The sequence below is a fragment of the Mauremys reevesii genome, linkage group 3 (assembly GCF_016161935.1).
Source record: "Mauremys reevesii isolate NIE-2019 linkage group 3, ASM1616193v1, whole genome shotgun sequence".
NCBI classification, from domain to species: Eukaryota; Metazoa; Chordata; order Testudines; family Geoemydidae; genus Mauremys; species Mauremys reevesii.
Genome location: NC_052625.1, coordinates 152,314,609 through 152,337,165, shown reverse-complemented (window position 1 = coordinate 152,337,165; position 22,557 = coordinate 152,314,609). Strand labels below are relative to the sequence as shown.

At 42.6% G+C, this 22,557-nt stretch overlaps 1 protein-coding gene across 3 annotated transcripts in view; it reads right to left on the bottom strand.

Moving 5' to 3' along the window:
- SLC17A5 (solute carrier family 17 member 5) overlaps positions 1–21,372 on the bottom strand; it is a 37,927-nt gene extending 16,555 nt beyond the window's left edge. The window contains exons 1-7 of one of the 3 annotated variants that reach the window (XM_039532365.1): positions 21,040–21,372; positions 13,946–14,142; positions 12,170–12,403; positions 11,436–11,523; positions 9,604–9,690; positions 7,915–8,033; positions 3,776–3,934 (exon numbers count right to left, since the gene is read on the bottom strand). In XM_039532365.1, the coding sequence (XP_039388299.1) occupies positions 3,776–3,934; positions 7,915–8,033; positions 9,604–9,690; positions 11,436–11,523; positions 12,170–12,403; positions 13,946–14,142; positions 21,040–21,124 (969 nt within the window). In that variant the 5' untranslated portion in view covers positions 21,125–21,372. Of the gene's footprint in view, positions 1–3,775; positions 3,935–7,914; positions 8,034–9,603; positions 9,691–11,435; positions 11,524–12,169; positions 12,404–13,945; positions 14,143–19,300; positions 19,864–21,039 lie in introns of those variants that run through there. The other 2 variants (XM_039532363.1, XM_039532364.1) reach the window with 2 other exon arrangements.
- Between the last annotated feature and the right edge of the window lie 1,185 nt (positions 21,373–22,557).

The window sequence follows — 22,557 nt, the reverse complement described above, 5'->3', positions numbered from 1 at the left end:
AGAAGCAGGATTGGGTCCTTAGTGTGCCCTTGTACTATTCCAAGTGGTTCATCTGATGTAGGAAATCTAAACTACTGAACTGTGATATATGGTTCCCAAATTAACTCAACCTTTTTGCCTTTGCATTTAACTGGAGGACTGATTATCTGTAGTGGAAGGGTAATTTGCAAGTATCCGATGTAGTCTGTGTGTGAAAACACACCCTCTCCAGCGCTGCAAATTGCGGCGCTGCAAAGCGCCAGTGTGGTCAAAGCCCCAGCGCTGGGAGCGCGGCTCCCAGCGCTGTCCGTTATTCCCCACAGGGAGGTGGAGTACGGACAGCGCTGGGAGAGCTCTCTCCCTGCGCTGGCGCTTTGACTACACTTAGCGCTTCAAAGCGCTGCCGCGGCAGCGCTACCGTGGCAGCGCTTTGAAGTGCTAAGTGTAGCCACAGCCTTTGACTTGAAGAAGCATTTGGATGTTCACTGGATGGGGGATATCTCTTAGCCATTAACAAAATGATAGGCCAAAAATATTATGTTACTCATTAAATGTAAAATAAATCAGGGAACAAGAGAAATTTCTGTATGGCATTTAATTTTAAATCAGAGCTTATTGCTATATTTGAAAACTAAAGCACAAGTCTCATCCCAACAGGATTCCTCCTAATCAACACTCAGAGATGCTACCCGTTGTTTTTTAAACTTCTGCTTTTCAGAAGAGGAATAAGTAAAAACACCTAAAATCAAGAGACAGTCTCAGCAATAAAGATCCCCCTTGTGAAGTGCCTTTCAAATATTTATCAGCATTTTAACAAATTCCTTTTTATGAGTTAGACAACTAATCTGATACCGGAATAGTGTTGACACTGTGTGGCAGCTTTGCATTTTAAATGTTAATGTAATTTCCAACTGAAAGTGTGGCAATAGGCTAAAACAGCACTCTTATGCAAGTGATTTTTTTTTTAAATGTCAAACATGTGGCAGTCTGAAGTCAACTTGCTTTAAAAACGCCAGGGATACAGGAAAGGTGCACTCAACACAGTACCTGCTAACATTTAAGCAACGGTTTTATACAAAGTAGCAAAATTAAAGGCTGTGGTGGCAGACACCTCTGTCATGTGCTTGCTTGAACAGCTCCCGAGTCAACCGCCCGCCCGAGTTATATAGGAAAGACACTAAGCTATGCTTTCCAAGCTCTTATTTAACTCTGAGCGCCTCTGAATTTGTTCCTTGCTTACTTCTCCTGGCAAACTATTTCAACAGTGATGCTGGAACTTTCTTCTTAATATATGCATCACAGTCAAGTGGCTGGGGCACCTGCCTAGGAATCAGGACACCTGGGTGCTGAGCTCAATCACTGACCTGCTGCATAAATATGGGCAAGCCACTTCACCTTTTCCCTTGGTCTGTCTCATCTGTTTAGATTCTGATAGACTTTTTCAAAGGTGCTAGGCTCTCATTTGTGGCTTTGAAAATTTTCCTCTGTAAGCAAAGTAGGCCTCAATCACAATTGAAACCTTTAGGTGCTACTGTAATACAAATAAATGAAATCTAAATCAAGGGTTCTCAATCTTTTTCTTTCTGAGGCCCTCCACAACATGCTATAAAAACTCCATGGCCTGCCTGTGCCACAACAACTCATTTTTTGCATATAAAAGCCAGGGCGGCCTTAGGGGGTAGCAAGCAGGGCAACTGCATGGGGCCGCACACCACAGGGGGCCCTGTGAAACTAAGCTGCTCAGGCTTCGCCTTCAACCCCAGGTGGGGGGCTCAGGGCCCTGGGCTTCAGCGTCATGCGGTGAGGGTTTGGCTTTCTACCCTGGGCTCCAGCAAGTCTAACACTGGCCTGCTTGGGAGCCCCCCAGGTGTCCCGTACCCCTAATTGAGAACCACTGATCTAAATTATAATTTTCCTGTTGTTCAACTTCAGCCAGTCAATCTTGTGAGAGGAAGAACATTAGACACTTCTTAAAACATCATCCTCATTTAGGTATTTACACAGCATAAGCACGTTTCCCCCTTTCAGGATAAATAATTTCAATAACTTTATCATTTTCTCTTATGTCCTGTCATCACATTCCTGAATTATGCTACATTTTTGGACTTCAGCTGGGCTGTAGCACAACTAAATCCTGTATTACAACAATGATTTGTATTTTACTTCTGCTGAGAAGAAGGAAAAAAGGAAAAGGAATACCATGTTTTAAAAGGGATCCCATCAGATTAAAAAACATTGCCTAGATTTCAGATAAAAGAGTTAAAACTAATTTAAGATGATAAGAATGGCCGTAGTACTGGGCCAGACTAATGGTCCATCTAGCCTTGTATCTTGTCTTCCAACAGTGGCCAGTGCCAAGTGCTTCAGAAGGAATGAACAGTTTCAAATACTATACCTGCACATCAACCCCCAATATTTTTGGTTTGATCATTTCTCTTTGTCTTTTTTTTTTTTTTGTTGCCAGGTGGAATATCCATCAACTCCTCTTCCCCCCGATGCTCCCCCCAAAACACTCCCCAAAACCTGCCAACTAGGCAAACAAAAAAACCCAATCCCACCTCAAAGAGAAACTGATTATGCTGAGGAAACTATGAACCTGACTGCACACAAATCATTAACAAATGCACAACAAAAATAAACTCAAAAGAATTCTGAGAAAATGTATTTTCCCACCTAATCTTTCAGTTAAAGTAATCTTAGATGTTCTAATAACAGGTAAAAAAAATTCCAACAGAAAAAGTGATTTGGTAGTAGGTGCCTAAGGTCCTACCAAATTCACAATCCATTTTGGTCAATTTCACAGTCATAGGATTTTAAAAATGGTCAGTTTCATGATTTAATCTATTTAAACCTGAAATTTCACAGTGTTGTAATTGTAGGGGCTGTTACTGAGGTTACTGTAGCAGAGATTTCAGTACTGCTGCTGGCAGCAGTGTTGCCTTCAGAGCTGGGCAGCTGGAGCCCAGCTCTGAAAGCGGTGCAGAAATAAGGGTGGAAATACCGCAACCCCCTGAAATAACCTTGCGACCTCCCTGCAACTCCCTTTTGGGTCAGGATCCCCAATTTGAGAAACGCTGGTCTCCCCTGTGAAATCTGTTTAGTACAGGGTAAAAGCAAGCAAGAGACTAGATTTCACGGGGGGAGACCAGATTCCATGATCCGTGACATGTTTTTCATGGCCGTGAATTTGGTAGGGGCCTACAGATGCCCCTTGAACTAAGTCCCTTGGGACAGAAAATATTACAGTGTAGACAGGATCTCAGATGTATCCATCTAATGTAATCAATCTACATTAGTCCTGTAGATACACATTTTATTAGCTGATACTTTACTATTTTCTAACTGCACTTGTAGCTTCCTCTTGTTCCTCAAATTTATGCCACTTTCAGTACACTGATTCTTCCTTCTTCTGAGACGTATTTATTTAGGAATTCTATTTTCTCCCCTTCCCTGTTCCACTATGCTCCTACTTTTTATGATTATGATTATTATTATAGAAAAGGACAATCTTTGCCAGAACACAAACAAAAACAAAAACAAAAAGAACAGTGGAGAGAGAACAGTGCAATTAAACAATGTTAGTAGCTATGGAATAATTTAATGGACATCAGCAGGAAAAATTCAATATGTGGCCACTAGTGATGACATGTCAATGACAATCTGGGGTAGAATCTGAGCTTCCTGACTGAGTACCCTGTTCTAAACACTAGACCATATCACCACTCTACTACACAGAGGAAAACTAAGTCATGAACTATAACAGGAAATGGATTAGAATATTTTCATTTTATCTCACCTCTTGTGCATCAAACCGCAAGATCTCCTTCATGTACGTAGGCAATAGTGTGAGAAGAGTGTAGAAAGTCCAGTTATAAGAAAAGTGTGCCACTACAATAGCCCAGAGTGGAACGGATTTCAGCATGGGTTCCCATGGTACAGACTTCTGAGTAGAAAGCTAGAAAAATGGAGGGGAATAATCAGGACAACGCCTAGGAATATTTATTCTAGATATTTTGAACCTTACCTAAATCTGATTTTGCATTCTGAAGAGCACATTCAAAGCCAACCTGAATCCTTAGATGTGTGTTGTTTATTGTTAATTATAGTAACTGAACTAAACAAAACTTGACAAATCAGGAAGCAAATGGAAAGTTAGAAATCTATTATGGAGTCAATTATTATGCCATATTTTTTGCCTTTTAATTTAAAAAGCTATTGCAGCTGAAACCCTACTGAAACCAATAATACAAAAGTGGGTTTAATTCCCTCAATTACTTTGGTATGTAGGTGTGACATTATCTGATTAAACTACGACCACGTAGATCGTTGCTACCACTGTTATACAATTGCAACAAAACTTGTTCAAAATGTGGCACGTAAGAGGTCTATGGAAACGTTATGATTCACTGAATATGATTATGCTATTTGTATGCATGTATCATTTTTGTAGCTGAAGTTAGGAATATTAACTATTACCTGTATTTCTAAGGTGTTGCTTCTGGGTAACACCAACAAGGTGTTTACCCAGAACATTGTGAAGGAACTATTCAAGTAGAATGGCCCATTAAAGAATACTTAACTTACAATGGAAGATGTCCATCTACTCTTAATGGACTCCTCCCCTACCCCCATCTCTAAGTGAAGTCATGCATGGACATGTGACTTGCCCATGTGACTCCAAACTCCATCTTTTACCTGTAATTTTCCACAGTAAGAACAATGGGATTCCCTTCCCTTGAAAGAAGTTACAAAAGGCACTGGAAACATCTCAATTTTGCCTCTTTCCTGCTCAAGCCTTTGGTCTATGGACTTATACAAATTGGAACATTCTAACCAAGGGACTGAGGACCTTCCAATGATTTGGAAGCAACCAGAGACTTGACTTAAGCCAACAGTTTATTCCATCACTGCTATAAGCCTGAAAGAAGAACTTTGCAATTATTGTATGTATTTGATTCCTTTAATCAATTTTAACTCTCACCTTTCTTTCTATAAATAAACCTTTAGATTTTAGATACTAAAAGGATTGGCAAAAGTGTGATTATTGCATAAGATTGAGTTATATATTGCCCTGGGTGTGTGGCTGGTCCTTTGGGATCAGAAGAACCTTTTATTTGATTAAATTGGTTTTAAAGAACCACTCATCTCTAAGTTTAGTGTTTTTGGTGGTGATACAAGGACTGGAATGCCTAAAGAAGCTGCTTTTCTGACTTCTTGTTAGCCAGTGTGGTGAAACAGAAGTTTACTTTTGTTGCTTGTTTGGTATATCCTATGGGAGAATAACCACCAGTTTTGGGGTGTGTCTGCCCTGTTTCTCAGCAGTTTGTCCTGAATTTGGTATTCTCAGTTGTGACCCATAAAGGCCCGATTACAGCAGGCAAAACTCTTATTTTTTGATGTGTTCAGGCTTCATTGAAAAAGCACTAAAAACATAGAGGAACATTTTTGCTTGTCCTATATTTGGTATGTTGCAAACGGACAATGATTTCAAGTAGGCTTGAAATCAAAAAAAATTTCTGAATGTTTGTACTCCTGTAACAACTCAATTACCCCCTCCTTACTACTATCAACAATTAGGGACTTAAAATCACTCCTCAAACACATGTGAACTGAATTTCTCCTATTCTGAGATCTTGAGCATTGAGAGCACCATAGACTCTCAACATATAATGCTTGCATGTCTTGTAGTTAATAATCATTTGAGTCCATTCATTTCTGAATTATGTAAGTGTTCCTGTATGCACCCAAATCACTTATCAAAATGTGACATATGCCAACAGGCCAAACAAACCTTTTTTTAAAAATGCAAAACATTGCGACTCCCATGTCTCAGTTTAATGATCTGCAAATAAGAGCTCCACTTTTCTTTTTTTAAAATCCATTTTAGTATGAAGTATTTTTGTCAATCACAGTATCTTTTATGCAAAATTAGACACAGAAGCAAAAATCAATGTCTAGAGAAGGGGTCGGCAACCTATGGCATGTGTGCCAAAGATGGCACACGAGACGATTTTTAATGGCATGCTGCTGCCTGCCAGAGCAGTGTGCCACTAAAAATCCTGCCCAGCCCAGCCCGCTCTTCTCCGCCCTCCTCCCATCCCGCGGGGGCAGGGAGCAGAAGCATAGGTGTGCCCAGGCACACCCTAATGCTGGGGTGGGCAAACGGCCCCACTCTCTCAGCGTGGCAAGCCATAAGGTCCGCGCTCCCAGGCCGGAGCACCTGGCCGAGCACAGCAAGCCGCCAGCCCCTCCCCCACCTTCCCCCCGTCCTGGAGCCATGCCACCGTGTGCGCAGCGCTCTGGTGGCCGGGGCTGCGCGCTTCCGCGGGGCAGTGTTTGGCTCTGCGGGGAGGCAGACACGCTCCCCTCTCCCCTGGAGCCATGCTGCCGCGTGTGCAGTGCTCTGAGGGGCGGGGCTGCCTGTTCCCATAGGGCGGCGTGTCTGGCTCTGCGCGAAGCAGAACATGCTGCTAGGAGCCTCATGGTAAGGGGTCTGGGGCCAGGAGGGTTGGATAAGGGAGGGATGGGGGGCAGTCAGGTGACAGGGAACAGGGTGGGTTGGATAGGGGGTGGGATCCCGGGCGGTTCTCTGGAGGGAGTAGGTGGGGTTGTATGGGGCATGGGAGTCCCGGGGTCTGCAGAGAAGAAGCGGAGGCAGGGCCTTGGGGAAGGGGGTGCGTGGGTGGAATAGGGGCATATCTCCTCCAGCCCCCCGCCCTGACCCCCCCCTCACACACACCCCAGCCCTCTGCGCTGAGCCCTGACCCCCCCCCCCCCCGCAGCCCTCTGCCCTGAGCCCCGCACACTCCCCAGGTCCCTGCCCTGAGCCCTGTACCCCGCTCATACACACCCAGACCTCTGCTTGACTCCTTCACCCACCTCCCCCGACAACCCCAGCCCTGACTTTGGCACCCCATACATACCCCGTCCCCCTCACCCTGACACCTGCACCCCCCTCACATGCCCCCAGCCCTCTGCCTTGACTCTTGCACCCCCAAACCAGGGAGAAGGTAGGTACCCACTGTATGTGGGCAGGGCCGGGACCCAAGACCGGCAGTGGGCTGAGTGGGTCTGAGGTCCCGGCTGCCAGCCCCGCACAGCCTGCTGCCGGTCTGGGGTTCTGGCTGCCAGACCCTTGCCAGCCGGGGTCCCGGCTGCAGGCCCCGCTCAGCCCACTGCCGGCCTAGGTGAACAGAACCCCAGACCAGCAGAGGGCTAAGCAGGCTGACAGCGTAAGATCAACATTTTAATTTAATTTTAAATTACACTTCTTAAACATTTTGAGAACCTTGTTTATTTTACAATACAACACTAGTTTAGTTATATAATATATAGACTTATAGAGAGAGACCTTCTAAAAAACATTAAAATGTATTACCGGAATGCGAAACCTTAAATTAGAGTGAATAAATGAAGACTCGGCACAGCACTTCTGAAAGGCTGCCGACCCCGGTCTAGAGTTTGCATTTCCCCAATTACTCTCCTTTAATTATACATCTCTACACTGTCCAGGCAGAAAAAGGTATGTTGTAATGCAAATCAATGCATTAACAGGCAACCCATGTTGCTAGAAAATGTGGATGGCATGCACCTGTGTATGTTGTCATACTGCATTCACCTTTTGGGGATATTTACAAAATTAACATGCATTCACATTACTTTTTGATTAAACATATTCAAGGGTAAAACTTGCTTTCTTTTTGCCAGGTATCTCTCTTTTCATGACTAATGATTGTTTCTCACTGATCTAACAGTCCAGTATCTTAACATCCTTTGTTTTATTTGATTTTTTTTTTTAAATTAAAGTTTGCTCAGTTGCTTCAAATTAAGAATGTTGATCTACGCTTCAATTTTTCCTTCAACATTATGGCGGGTTTGTCCCTCAGTAGCTCCTGCTCTTATTAAAACAAGAAAAGCTGCATCAAAGCTACATACCTGATCTTTGAGGGAAGAAAGAATATATTCCCTTTCAGTGGGAGAGATTCTTCTATGAGTTTCCGGAGTATCACTCACCAACCAGATCCAGAAGAGGAACCAGAATACTCCAAGTGCACCTTCCATTGAAAATAAATGCTGCACATTAAATTGAAGAAAGCCCTCAGGTACTACACAGATACAAACACTTAGAACCACAAAGGGGAAAAATGATTCTCTCAAGGAAATAAAAATGGCATTAGAATATTTGGGCCAAACTCTACCCTCATACCAACAGTCCCTGTTGGTGAGGACAGAGAATGGACCTTCACATTTAGTGTGGGCAAGGATTCATATGCAGGACCTAGCATGGCGACATCTTCAAAGTGACTTTATTTGCAATAATGAACCTGTTGTCAGTCCACTACATGGAACAGCTACAGGGCAAGGTGTCTGGATGACACAGGAAGGAAGCAACATATACAAAATTTTAATCTAAAAAATTCACAAGATGCGCAGTTTTGAAGAGCCCAAGTGACTGTAGTATATCTATTTTTTAAATATAAAAATAATAAACTATGGCTGTGTTAAAAAATGTTATTTAACAATAATAAAATTGGCAGTAGCAGCAATAAATACTACACTATAAATTATGGAAAACAGTTTCTGTGGTGGAATACCAGATCACAGCAGTACTACTCAATTGTGTTTGTTTTATATAATAAAAATGGTCTTCTCTTTCCACTAGTTTATCCATGTTTTTCTGCTTTTAACCCTTTGTTTTGCTTGGAGGTTAGGTTAGTTTTGTTTTTTAGGAACATGAAACCAAGAGCTGTTTAATACTTCATAATTTATTCCTGGTCTCCCCTCTCAAATAAGGTAGATTTGGAAGTAGGCCAGATACAGGGGAAGGGTTGTTGAAAGCAGCAGTTGAACCTGTGGTGGTCATTTCAAATACATTCTCTCTTTCCTTGAGAGCTATCATCAGCTTTTAGGATGTGATTCTCAGTAGGAAGTCTACATCCCACTTTTCAACGCACTCTTTAGTGAATCCCTAGCTCAACTCCTGTGGCTTTGCTAGTGAAACACTGAGTTTCACATTGTAAATGGAGAACACATGCAAGTTACTTTTGAGAAGGTCTTCAGATAAGAAGAGCATGTTTATTCCAGGGATCAAAGTTAACTCAATTTCACACAGCAAACAAGAAATTCAAGTGCTAGGTTTTTCTACATTGATTGACCTCAGAATATTTGATGGGTAACAGCATTTAGCCCAATTTAAGGACAAATTTGCTTACTGAAGGCATAGTTTACAGCCTCCTACAGGAATTTACCTTATATTAAAGGCAGCAGTTTCGCTGAAGAATCAAGCAACAATGGAAGCAATGTTTTAATGTTTTTGGAAATCTGGATCAGAATAAAACAATAAACCTTATATTTCTCCTGGGAAATATATAATAATATATATAATTACATTTTCCCTCAGGAAGTTCTTGTGAATCACTGTTCTTGTAAAGCAGGGGAAAGTGCCTTTAGATTTTCCATGACAGAAAACGTCACTGCATCAGCAGCTTCAGAATATGGACAAGCACATCTTTAGAAGTATTTGATCACTTATTTGCAATCCTATGGTAAGAGGTGTCATAGAAATGCAAAAGGAAATCTTCACTAGAGGAGTACGTTTGGAATTTAAAAAACCCAAATACTTACCAAATATGTAGAATACATAAATCCAGTTAACGTAGTAGCAAATTAAGCCAGACAATGGAAGAGACACAACTGTTCCTAACTGTGCACCTAGAAGAAAACAGTTTGTTTTTCAATTTACCAATGCACATTTAAATAGCATATGGGTTGATCCAAGAAAACATACAATGGCTGGAATTACCACTCGGATTTTGTTGTTGCTGCTATTGCTGATATACCATAAAGAAGTGTGCAGATAAACATTTTCACCACCACTAGAGGGCTGTCATTTCAGCTACTGGGAACAACAATCAAGTTCAACAGTAGTACTGTAACTGCTTTGATAAAATGAAAAAAAGGAATTGCAAAGTCTCATAACATTGAACGCTACCAATGAAAGATCTATGAAAGAGTTCTTGGCCTATTACCGATCTCTGATAAACTGGTGGGCTCCAAATGTGAAATGGAGGCATACTAAAAACACAGTTCGACTCTGAAAAGTGACAGCAAAAAAAGGGCACTTTTCTTAGTTCCCTACAAATCTTCTGAGTCACATCTACTGACTCCCCCACTCAGTTTTTACTGCTCTTAACGGCTGATAGCCACGCAAAGGCAGCACAGCTGTGAATGTGAAAGCTGGATAGTATTCCCTAGAACTGTTATCTAGGTTCCATTTGTAGGGCCACCATCTGCTCTCAGTTATGCAAGGCAAATCCTATTAACCTCAGTGGGATTGTATAGGTAACAGAAGAATTTCATGTGCAAAGCTATTACTGGTGATACTTCATAAGCAGGAAAGAACTTTTCTTGACTTTCCAATCCAAGATTCAAGTCGAAGAGATGGCAGTTAAGGGGGAAAAAGCCATCATAGTGCTTGTAAACTAAGGAAAATGATTCCCAGCTTAGATTAAACACAATCAGTACAGAATCTCAAAATGTCATTTTACAAAATCACTTTCCAAACCTAGTCTGAAACCAGCAGATATCACTGTGTTGATCTGTTGGTCAGATAGGTTCAAAAAGTAAAAACAGACTAAGGTGTCTGAACTATGTTCTGGCTGAAATAGGGCAATATGAAGAAATGTGATCACATTCAATTTGGGAGAAAGCTTCAATCACAAATTGGCTATTTAAACAAAACACAATGTTCATGTAAAACACACATCAAAATAATAATTCCATGGATATTTAAATGGGAACTATATATTACTTTAACATTAAGTGTTGACAAAAGAAAATAAGCCCAAAAATCACAGTACTGCCAAGAATGAAAACATGAACAAAGAATAAAAAAGATTGTTCTCTGAATTTACATTTAAGGTGTCTTATCTAGCATAGTTCCTGCCCACTGAACAGGGTTTTGGAATTGATAGACTGATTCTCCTCTCACTTATATACCTAGCTTATGCCACTGTAACTTTGTTAACTTCTTTGGACTCTATCAATTCTCTCTTTTTACTCTTGACTGTGACCATCTTTCCTCCTTGGTTCCTAAATGTTTTAGTTTATTTACTATACAGCATCTTTGCTGCATAATTTTCAGTAATTTGTTGCACCATCGTATATAACATAACTCTGTCAAAGTATTTTAGGACCACAGAGACAAGTTGTATTGCACTGTACTTTCATATGTGGAGCAGAGAGAAAGGAGAGTCTCTCTCTTGTTATTATGGGCTATTTTCCTAAGTCATTATCTTGAAGAGATATCTGAGAACAAACATTGAAACAGTAAACAATAGCTTGCATAATGAAGGTAAATTATGTTTTTAACTAGATACATGAATAGTTTTTAAAAGTGTTAATAGACTAAACATTTATAATCCTGTTATCAATCTGGACATTTCATTCTCTTTCACCTGCATACGAAATGCTAAGGAGCTTGCTGCGTTCCAGTGGTGGAGCCCAAGATGACCACATGGCATGCATAGCAGGAAAGGTGACACCCTGGAAAATAATTTTTTATTCTGTTGAAATATATGGCAATTCCAGAATTATCTACTCAAACTTTCATGCGTCAATTAAATCATATACTTCAGAACAGCAGCACAACCTATTAGTCTCATGAATCAACGAGAAACTGTTTGACAAAAAATGCACACGGGCAGTTAGGCAGAATTAATCTTTTGCTTGCGAATATGCCTTGTGCATGAAGAGGATGCAAAAGTACAAATAAAATAATTCTCTTTTTAACTCTTGGTTTCCCATATGCTAGACAGGGGTTCTCAAACTTCATTGTACTGCAACTGCCTTTCGACAACAAAAATTATTACACAACCCCACAAGGGGGTGGGCTGAAGCCTAAGCCCGCCCAAGCCCTGCCACCCGGGCAGGGAGGGCCAAATCCAAATCCCAAGAGCTTCAGCCTAAGGCAGGAGGCCTGTAACCTGAAGCCCTTGGGCTTCGGCCCTGGACAGCAGGGCTCAGGCTTCAGCCTCAGTCCCCAGCAAGGCTAATACTAGCCCTGGTGGCCCCATTAAAACAGGGTCCTGACCCACAGTTTGAGAACTGCTGTGCTAGAAGAACAAAACTATTTTGATACAGGAAATGACTCCAATTTGGATTAAGGGTAATACAAGACAACGTGGTGTACCTCTCCGAGCCCCTCCAAGACTCTGACTGCTATGAGGTATCCAACCCCCAAGTCCGCCGCTAAGGGGGTGAACAGAGTGAAGACAGCGGTACCCAGGATGCCAAACCCCAGCAACAGCTTCCCTCCTATTTTACGTGCAAAATATCCACCAGGAATCTGAGTAATGATGTAGCCGTAGAAAAAGGAACCAAGGATCCATCCTTGAGTATCCGCATCCCAAGAATACTTTTTCCCCTGAGGAAGGAAAATAGAAAAGGGCTTAACTAGGACTCTTTCTGCATCATGCAATATTAATATCAGACAAAGAATGTAATTAAACCATGGTTCGTTATTTAGTCCTGATGGCTAAACTTTGCAGGTCTCACTGCATTTCATCTTGGCTTTTACTCACTTGGCCTTTACTTAGGCAGACAGTTTTTGGAATAGGCATAGCCTGATGCAAGCCAAAAAGCAAAGAGAAAGAAGGAAAGGAAAGTAGAGGTGAGACAAAAAGATTATATGGGGCAGGATAAGCAGCAGATGGAAAAGCAGACAAATGTATATGAGAGCAGCAAGGTTATGGAAAGGAGAAGGTTGTGATTACATTAAATTCAAGAATAGACAGGGATGCACTAGTGTGTGTGAGAGAGATCAGAGTAACGGCATGGGCAGACAACCTTAGAAGAAGACTGGAGGACAGAATGGTAAAAGAAGAGACCAGAGGAGCGAAGTTTTCAATTATAAAGGTAAGAGATAGAAGGGCACTGACAGATGCAGAGGTGGTGGCTTTGGACAGCATGACACACAGAAGTTCTGAATCATCATTAATTATTTTCTGAGAATCCATGTGTGTGTCGGGCACTTCACAAGGACAAGGAGGGATCTGGTCCCTGCCCCAAACAGCTTCTGGTCTAAATTCAGACACGACTCGACAAGCAAGTTCTAAATGAGCCAAAAAGGTGAGTCAGGATGAGTTTTACACTAATAAGATGCACAGTTGTCAGTTAAGACATGCGCACATTTTTATGGGCCCTCAACTTTTTTATTTTTTTAAATCATCAACTCATTTTTCATAGGCAATATGACAAAGATTCTAGGAAGAGCTTCAGTGAAGAGAGATGGCTTGGCAAATCGGTGTTCCAGGGGAGAATGGAAAAAAGCACTGATATGGAAAAGAGTAGGAAACAGAAAGGAAAAATCAATGTGTTTGTTAGAAATGGATCAGAGAAGGTAGTTTCAAAGGTCAGAGAGAGGGAAGGAAAGAAAGGGGATGGATATGAAGGACCACCCAGAACTGTAAGAGAGATCACAAGTGAGTAGATAAAGAATATTATGTATGCAGTAAAGATGTAATGAAACTTGTCTTTCATTAAAACAAAATTTCATACAAAGTCAAGACTATGAAAAACAAGATGTAGCTTAATAATATGGCAGAGACATGGAGTTCTCAATTGCTCTGACGCAGATACAACAGGAAATGTCCACTTCACACATACAATTCAGAGTGAGTCATATTAGACCTACAAGGTCAGTGTAGCCATTTTGCTAAGTACAGTTTAGAAAGGATGTAATACAGCCTGTCCTTTAGGACAGCACATTATTCACCTAAGGTCTCAGAATAGCTCTAAAAGAGCCAATCTATATTCTGAGAAGGTCTGCTGGTAAAAAAACAAAAACAAAACAGTGCACTGCTCCTCTACTGTTAATAGAGCAGTTAAACATGAAACATCAAACTCAATCGCAGCATGCCGTTGAAAATAACATCACATATTTTAGAAAATATATATTAAATCCTACCGTTGTATTCCGAGGTACATTTAGGGCAGAAGAATGTTCTGGACACACTTTGGAAGTTGTATTCTTTGCTAAACTTGTATTAGCTTCTACCATGTCTACAAGAGCAACACTTAGATTCACACGTAACGCATACAACAGGAAGAATCCAAAAAAGGCCAGTAATGCTAAATTGTAGCGAGCGGAGCAGCATGTAGGCACTGAAACAAGAGATTTTAAAAAGTTAGATGCTGCAAAAAAGGACAAACAGCATTTTGGTCAGTATAATTTAGATATTTATGTATAAAAAGTGAGAAAACAAGTTTATTTACCCTGAAAAACATATTTTAGATATTGAGTGACTCAGTGGGAGTGGGAAGAAAAGTTTTTGATCTAGTTCCCTGCTGACATGCAAACCATACAAGTGTAGCAACTCTCCCAAACATATTGGCAGTTAAGAGCATATATACCTATTGGTCAAAGGGCTGATCCTCAAGCATAAATGTAGTGCATGATTTTTACAAAGGGGATTTAACAGTATGGTTACAAAAGTTTCAAGAGGTCTTTTGAAACATGGTGATTCAAAATGAAACTTCACAATAAAAAAACCCTAAGATTAGTGGCAAGTATGTTATACACTTGAAAATGTGTGCAGTAGCTTGTTTCCCTTTGTGACTTAAGAGATTTATAACTCTCCAATGAACTCAGCCTTGGATCTGGAAGTCAAGTGGGTTCTGCGTTTCACATCACCAGCACTAATATAGATTCTGTAGATAGAACATGGCATCATCAATAGAATTGAAAATGTGAGTCATGAAAGTCCAGCTCATGGTCTCAATGCTGATGGGACTGAAGAGCAGTAAAAATGTATCTTTTGGATCAGTAAAGTGACTAGATCTGTTTGCTACACCTGGAAAAAAAATCTTACCCTCTCCTTTACAGCCAGAGGGATAGCTCCAGCAGCTCAAATAGTGCAACTCTTAGACACTCAGCGTCAGATAAAATAATTTTTTGGCTCTGTACACTATGGAAATTGGGAACTACTCACCTTCCTTATGCCAGACAGATACTGCTAGGGGAATTCTGAACTACTGCACACACATACAATTAATGAGCAGTGCATATTTTTATTTTTTTGTGCAGAAAAAATCTTCTACTGAAATGTTAATGGAGTTTGGCCTTATGCCCACCTGAGGGTGCTGTGGACAAGAACAGTAGCAACTCCCAGCAGAAAATAACTTCTGCAGTTCTGTCCTTTGCCCATCTGAGGGCACTGTGGTGACAGAACAGAGCAGCAGCTCCTGGCCAGCTAGGGAAGAGAAAGATCCTGCCTTCATCACAGCACCTGTCAGGCCAGGTCAAGAGATGGGGGCTATAGGGAGATAGTGTGGGGTGCTGGGGGTGTGTGTCAGACAGGGGCTTATAAGGGCTAGTGGGGGAGGACAGACTGGGAAGGGGCTGAATGGGAATGGAGGCGCAGGGCCACATGGTGACAGAGGAAGTGGTGCAGAGCTACATAAAGACAGGGTGGCTAAGTGGGGGAACAGAGACACATGGGGACAAAGGGAAGGGGTACAGGGATGGGGGTGGCTGAGTAGGGGCACAGAGACACATGGGGAAGGGGTTCAGGGCCACATGGGGATGCAGGGGTGTCTGAGTGGGGGTGGAGGGACACGTGGACAGGTGGTACAAGGACACATGGAGGTGCAGGAACACATGGGGACAGGGACTGATGTGCCTGACTGAATGGGAGAGGCTAGGGGTCAGCCAGTATGGGGGAAGCTCCCTAACAATCCTTCCCTGCCCCCACAAAAACCTGTTCCATATTTTTCCCATCCATACCCAACAACCCTACAAGTTCATACCCCAGGCTCTTTCCCAGCAATTTACTTCCCTCTCCCTCAGCTCCTCCATTACCCCGACTCCTTCAAGCCTTTGCACTGCTTCTGAGAAGTGCAGGAAATACGGCTCTGTATTGTAGTTTAAATGAATTATTACTCAGAGTTTTGAATTAATATGCCTAGCAAGGAATCTATTTGTCAAAAAATTGTTTCTGAATCTTTTTTGTTGTCTGTATTGTTACAGACATACTTATTGACAGATATTTTGAAATAAATGACCAAAATAATTGAAACTGGTGTGATTATATGGTATTATTTTGACAAATAAAATATGCAAAATTTTAAAATAGTGTGCGGAATTTTTAATTTTTTGGCAGCGCAGAATTCCCCCAGAAGTAGACAGACCAAATGATACACAGTTATAAATATGAGAACATCTCCAATTATTTATTAGATTGAATACTTTAAAATATAATATGAAATATATTTTATTATACTAATTATATACTAATAAAGCCAGAATATTTAATTTCAATATACACGGCAATTTGATTTGTAAAATAAATATAATATTTACTCTCTCTCATTTTGTTCTGAGAAGCATTTGCTAAGTAGGCTAATTGCCTGGGCGTATTTATGATATGTAACTTAGAAATGAACTTGAACAAGTCCAGCTGGCTCCCCAGCTTTAGTGGAAAGGGTTCCTGATGAAAGCAGAACTTGCTGGAGACCATACAAATCAGAAAACAGCAAGTGCATTAATGCATTGGATAGCTGACCAGAGATGCTTTGCTGCCTTTTGAAAAATAGGCAGGGCTAAGAGAGGAACTTTACCAGCTCCTAAGGGAAAGGGGCACTGAGTCTTAGATGGATCTGGACACAAATTTGAGCTGAATTAAGGGACTGACGCTGAGACACAAATTCCAGCATTTGGCATCAGCAGCCAAGTGAGCAAGAAAGCTGGTTCTTGTCCCTGTGGGAAGACTGGTGGACTTGGATACCATTATGGCCAACTACTAGGGCCCTGAAGAGGACACCATGGCTCTGACAGTTCATGACACCAATACCAGCGAGGTAGCAGAATGACCAAAGATGAGCTGAACCCCAAAAAGGAACCTGAGAAGCCAGGCCCCTCCCAGAAGCCCAACTCCACCCCAATCCCTCTCTTCCCCATCCAGGTGTCCCCCACCACCCCACCTAACCACCCGACACTTCTCTTCCCAGCAATCCCAGCACTACCATCAGCCAGAACCACTCCTTTTCCTCCCAGGTTCCCCAACACTGCCACTAGTCTGACCTGCTAGTTTTTTTTTTCCCCCATTTGTAGCTTACAAATTTAAAAAAAAAATCACTAGCACCCTGAAACTGGCAATGCAGAAAACCGGCCAGGTAGTCAGGTGCCCTGTGCAAGTGCAACCAGTGTAGAATGGTTAATTCAGGCCTGCTAAACAGTGTGGAGCCTTGCTTTGTGAGGATTCCATGCCTGGTAGCGGACAACCCATAGGATTCCCTGTGATGTGGATCCTTCCCACACTGGAAGGCAGAACATTAGTAGTGGATGTGTTAGTGAAGCTTCAGGGGCGGGATAGCAGTTGAGGAGCAGCTCTGAAGCCTGAGCATATATATTAATCTGCAATAAACTGTACTAGGGCAAGCTGCGGCTCTAGGGTAGATGAGTCCTAAAAGAAAAAAGTGGGAGCATGTGTGGAAATTAACAGAGATTCTTAAAAGCAAATACTGAATCTTTGGACTTCTGGAGTTGGCCCTACACCTAACTCCTGGCTATTCAAGCTATAATCCAATCTGTATTTTCCCAATTTGTCTTTTATTTTAAGGTGAAAGCAATACCTGTTCTACATAGCTTGATTCCTGAACATGGACAAGTTGTAGTTAGAGAAATAAGATTTTAAAACTCCAGATAATGCAACAAAAATAATCTCTCAATTTATGAACTGGATAAGTACAGTAATAACAGTGCTAGAAGCTAAACAGCTGATAAATGCTGAGATAAAAGACAAGAATAAATACAATTTAAAGCATTCCCATGACAAGAAAACACATTCAAACAAGTATTTTTTGGTAAGAAATCCAGAAGACAGGTTTATGAACGACTGAATTATGGACCAATTAAAAACATACCAGATACAGGATAGAATAAATGTTAAGAATGAATTCTAAGATATACATCTTTAAAAGTAAGTTAAACTTATGCCTCCTGCCAAAATCACTAACATTCAAAATCATGGCCATTAGGCCAGAACATGGACTAATCAATCATAGAAAGAATGGGGAATACAGGTAAAAGTTGAAAAATCAACTGTTGTGTGGCTAGACCTTCAAAGCAACATTTACAGAATTAAAGGTAACAGAGGAAGATCAGGAACTGCACACCTGCTTACTCAAAAGCAATGGATTATAGTAGTGAATAACTAAAATTATACAATGAGCATGACACAAGGAGAAAATGATCTTCTCTGCAGACATACCAGAGCGTACACTGCTTCGTGGGCAGCGTTTAGTATTATAAGACAGGCTCATCAAAGAAATCTGAAAACACACCAGGAAAATATAATGCTACTTTGCTAGAGGAATCTGAACTGATGCCCAATATTTATAGATAGAAGTTTCAAGGAGTTAAAAAAAAAAGAAAAGAATTATGCTGAATTTGTAAAAGGTTGCAGGACAATGGGATTTCCACTACTGAGCTAAGTCTGGAGCTAATGGAAATTTTACCAACAGTGCACATGAAATGTAAGTGTAGATTGGTGACCACCACCTCAAAATGCTGTGACAGTGTATACTGATCACTTCTTTTTCTGCATATATTAAAAAATTAAATACAAAAGAAAAATCTAAAACTTCAGTGCAAAAGATAAACACAGGTCCATCTTTACCAGGATGTGATAATTCTGAAAATCTTGTTTTTAAACAGTATTTGAAAGAGGCACATCTCATTTTAAGTGAGATCAAGGGGTACAACTGAGATGTACTGGGTGTTTAAAAAATAATTGTTCAGGAAGTCCTCAGTGTGCAAAACTAGTCAAGCAACTTTATCTTCTCTCAAGTTGCTTTGGAAGCAATAGGTCCTTAATACAAATTGATAGATCATGACAGTTTCCAAAGAATGAGTACAATTATGGCTAAATCTGTTTAGACATCATGGTTAATAGAAAGGTTAAACAAATGAAGCTTCACATTTTTATGATCTAACACTCCCTTGGAAATGTAGATTAATTGGAATTTCTATTACTCTTCCTTTAGAAATAAAGTCTGGAAAATGAATGCACTATACAAAAATCTAATAAACATATGACTCCACCATACAGTTAAGTTGTAAACTTCTCACCATATATTTTGCTTAATGCATCTACCTATTGATCTAGATGTTATTTGAGAATGCTTGATCAGTCAAAGCACAGAAAGCTCCAGATTTACTTTTCTAAGATAAATCTCGCTCTCCTCCCACCTTTTAAAATGATTATGAATAGGAAGAAGGCCACTGCAGGGTCCAACACAGACACAGGGTTCAATTCCTTACCTTGAACAGTGCCTTCTGCTCCTACTTCTGTTGCTTTCAAAAACATGCTTTCCTGTCTTTCGGTTAGAACTGTAAATAGTCTGCCCTGCCCCCCCCTCTTTCTTTTAAGAGAAAGTCTGTATTGAAAGTTCCCTGATACTGTCCTTCTGCAGTTTAAGGATGTTGTTCTCTTGTATTTGTTCTTGTGGGTGAGGTGAGCCACTCAAACTAGAGCATGGCACATTGTGCAAGCTTAAGAATGTATTGCTTTAACAACTGACAAATAGAAAACCACAGTGTCTGGTGCTCCCAGGAACGCCATCATGCCTTCTTCCACACCCCCCTATGGTGGAACCACCATCACCCTTTGTTCCCCAAAAGCTGTAAAGCAACTACCATTCCTCCTTACAACTAACTTCTACCATGACTCCTGTGGAACACTGTCAGCTGATAATAGTTTAGGCAGAAAAATGAGTTAGGACTTAGTAAGCAAACCTATGCCTCCCCCACCTATATATCTACTTTGTACCTACAGGTTGTCTATACCGCTCAGCTATTAAAAGACATGGTTGTATTAGTATTACTATAACTGTTTAAAAAATCCCTTTAATTTGTTTTAAAAAATCAAAGATATTTAAAAAATGTTCAAAACTGAAACATTGATTTTTGTTAAACCTAAACATTTTGTTCAACCCATAACAATTTTTCTTCCACTTTCTGAAACTGCCAACAAACTGAAAAATCTATTTTTTGTCCAGTTCTGTTAACTTCCTCTTCTCTTGAAATCCATTTGTTTGCTTTTTCCACCAGTTAGCGTTTAGGTCACGAGCTGATCCTGCAAAGACTTAACTTTAAATCAACAGGACCACCCTTGTACTTGAAATTATGCACATGTGTAAGGCTTTACAGGATCAGGGTCCAAGATTGTATACTCTTTGGTGTAGAGACTGTTTTGTACCATATACTGGTACAATGCATAACACAAAGGCTGGGGCCTCTAGTGTGCTATGGCACTATTCATTTTAAATAAAATGAGAAATAATAATGAGAATGCTCCTCAAAGGGTCAGAACTGATTTATTTCTCCTGCCTGATTCTTTAAAATGACCCGTGGTTTAGAGTTTCCTCTGCCCTATTGATTTTTCTTCACCTGCATGCACAACTCACAACACAATGCTCCCCTAGCAACTAGTTAACAGTGCATAAAGGACCACAGATTCAGATGAAGATTAAAATACCGAGTGGAGAAATGCTCAAACCTTCACAAAGATCTGGGACACTGTGGAAAATTTCAGTTCCCTGAAAGTGGCTGTTAGCAGCAGTCTGCTGGGTAACAGAGCACACACCCCGCGTGATCCAGGACGGTCACCCATCCCCGTGATCACCCGTGTAGCCGGGGGGAGATTTAGAAGAGGCGCCCCCCTCCGCAAAGACACCTGATCCGGGCAGCGCCCACCCAGCCCAGGACACCCGGGCCAGCCGCGAGAGGATGCCCGGTCCCGGTGCACTGGGGCTGGGAGAGGGGACCGGGCATCCCAGCGGCGGTTCTCGGGGGCACAGGGGCCGGCACAGCAGGCTCAGGGGGACCCCTCACTCCCTGCCAGGAGAACTGGGCTCGCAGCCCCGCTGGGCCAAGCTGCTCCCGCTGCCACAGCCTTGCCGGGGCGCCCTGACCCCCGCACCCCGCCCGCCCCATAGCAACGCGGGGAGGCCGCCCCGCCCGGGGCAGCTGCTGGCCCATCCCCCCGCCCCGGCTCTCACCTGTGCCGGGCAGGGACTCGCCCAGCAGCGGGGTGCGGTCCGCCCCGTCTTCGGGCTCCGCCTCGCGGCTCGCCGGGGCCCGCATCGCGCCCAGCGTCAGCCCGCCCGTAGCCACCGCGAAGCGGACCCAAGGCCCGGCCAGGGCTCTGCAGCCAGCCCGGTGCAGCCGAGGGGGCCGGGGTGGGCGGCAGCGGCCACGTGACTGCAGCCGGGCGGAAGCTGCCTCCGCCGTGGCGCCGCCCGGCCCTGAGCTAGGCCTCAGCCGCCATCTTTGGTGCTGGCAGCGACCTGGGTTGGGGCTCACAGAGTCTTTCCCTCTGGCCGTGGAGAGGTTTGTGCTGCATCCATCTCCCACATTCCATTTGCAAGTCTCTCCTTTTCAGGCCCACGTGAAAGTGGTGTCTGTTGTGGGGGGATTAGGCTGAAATTTCCAAGATACCCCTACATTTACATGCACCAAGGGGCCCAAATCCCAGCCCCTTCTGACCTGCGCGCACAGATCATAGCCCCCCCACCCCACATTTGAGTTCAGTTGCAGACAGACATTTAACTTCTCTGTTTTATTGCTTTGGATTCATAAATAACTAAAATGCCTAATTCAAGGAGATAAAGGACAACCATGTGAAAACTAATAGACAAAACTTACTTGTAAGAGATGCTTCTTATTTAGACCTTAATTACCACAATTTATATCCACTAAGCAGCTAGTGGGAAGCATTTCCTCCAGCAAAATAAACACTAGCAGTATTAAACTTTCTCAACTTTGTCAAAAATAGTCTGCTATATTTTTCTTGTACTCATACTGATAAATTCATTTTGCATTAGGTTTGATAAGTACAGTTAGGGACCGTCGAATAGTGGAGGTAAATGTGTGGTTATGCAGGTGGTGTGGGAGAGAGGGCTTTGGATTCCTTGACGATGAGATGTTCCGGGAAGAAGGAGTGCTAGGACATAGGCGCCGAGTTATATTCTTTTGTGGTGCCCGGGCTCCAGGAATATTCAGGGCTAGGGGCCCTGCTCCACCAATACTTGGAGCTGGGTCTCTCCCGCAGCCCTGCCTGGAGAGGGCCCCAGCCCCCGCACACCTCCCCCGCGCCCCACCACGTCCCTCCCTGAAAGAAAGTGGCATGCGCCTCTCCGCTGCCGGCTTGTGCTGCTGGTGTAGCACATTCCTATGTGGAGCGGTATTCTACACTACACTGGCTCCCAGCATCAACTGGTGTCTGCTGCCCCAGGGTCTTAGTGTCCCCCTCTACTACTGGCAGGGCAGGTTGCCCTTACCCTGCCCTTCTGCCCTAGTCTTGAGCCTCTCCAACACCCCAAACCCCTCTTCCCCAGCCTGCATCCCCCCGCACCCTAATCCTCTGCCCCAGTTCTGAGTCCCCTCCTGCATCATGAACCCCTTATCTTCAGCCCCACAGCCCTAATGCCACAGCCCAACCCTCTGCCCTAGCCTTGAGCCCCCTCCCACACCCCAAACTCCTCATCCTCAGTCCTCACCCCAGACACCCCCTCCCA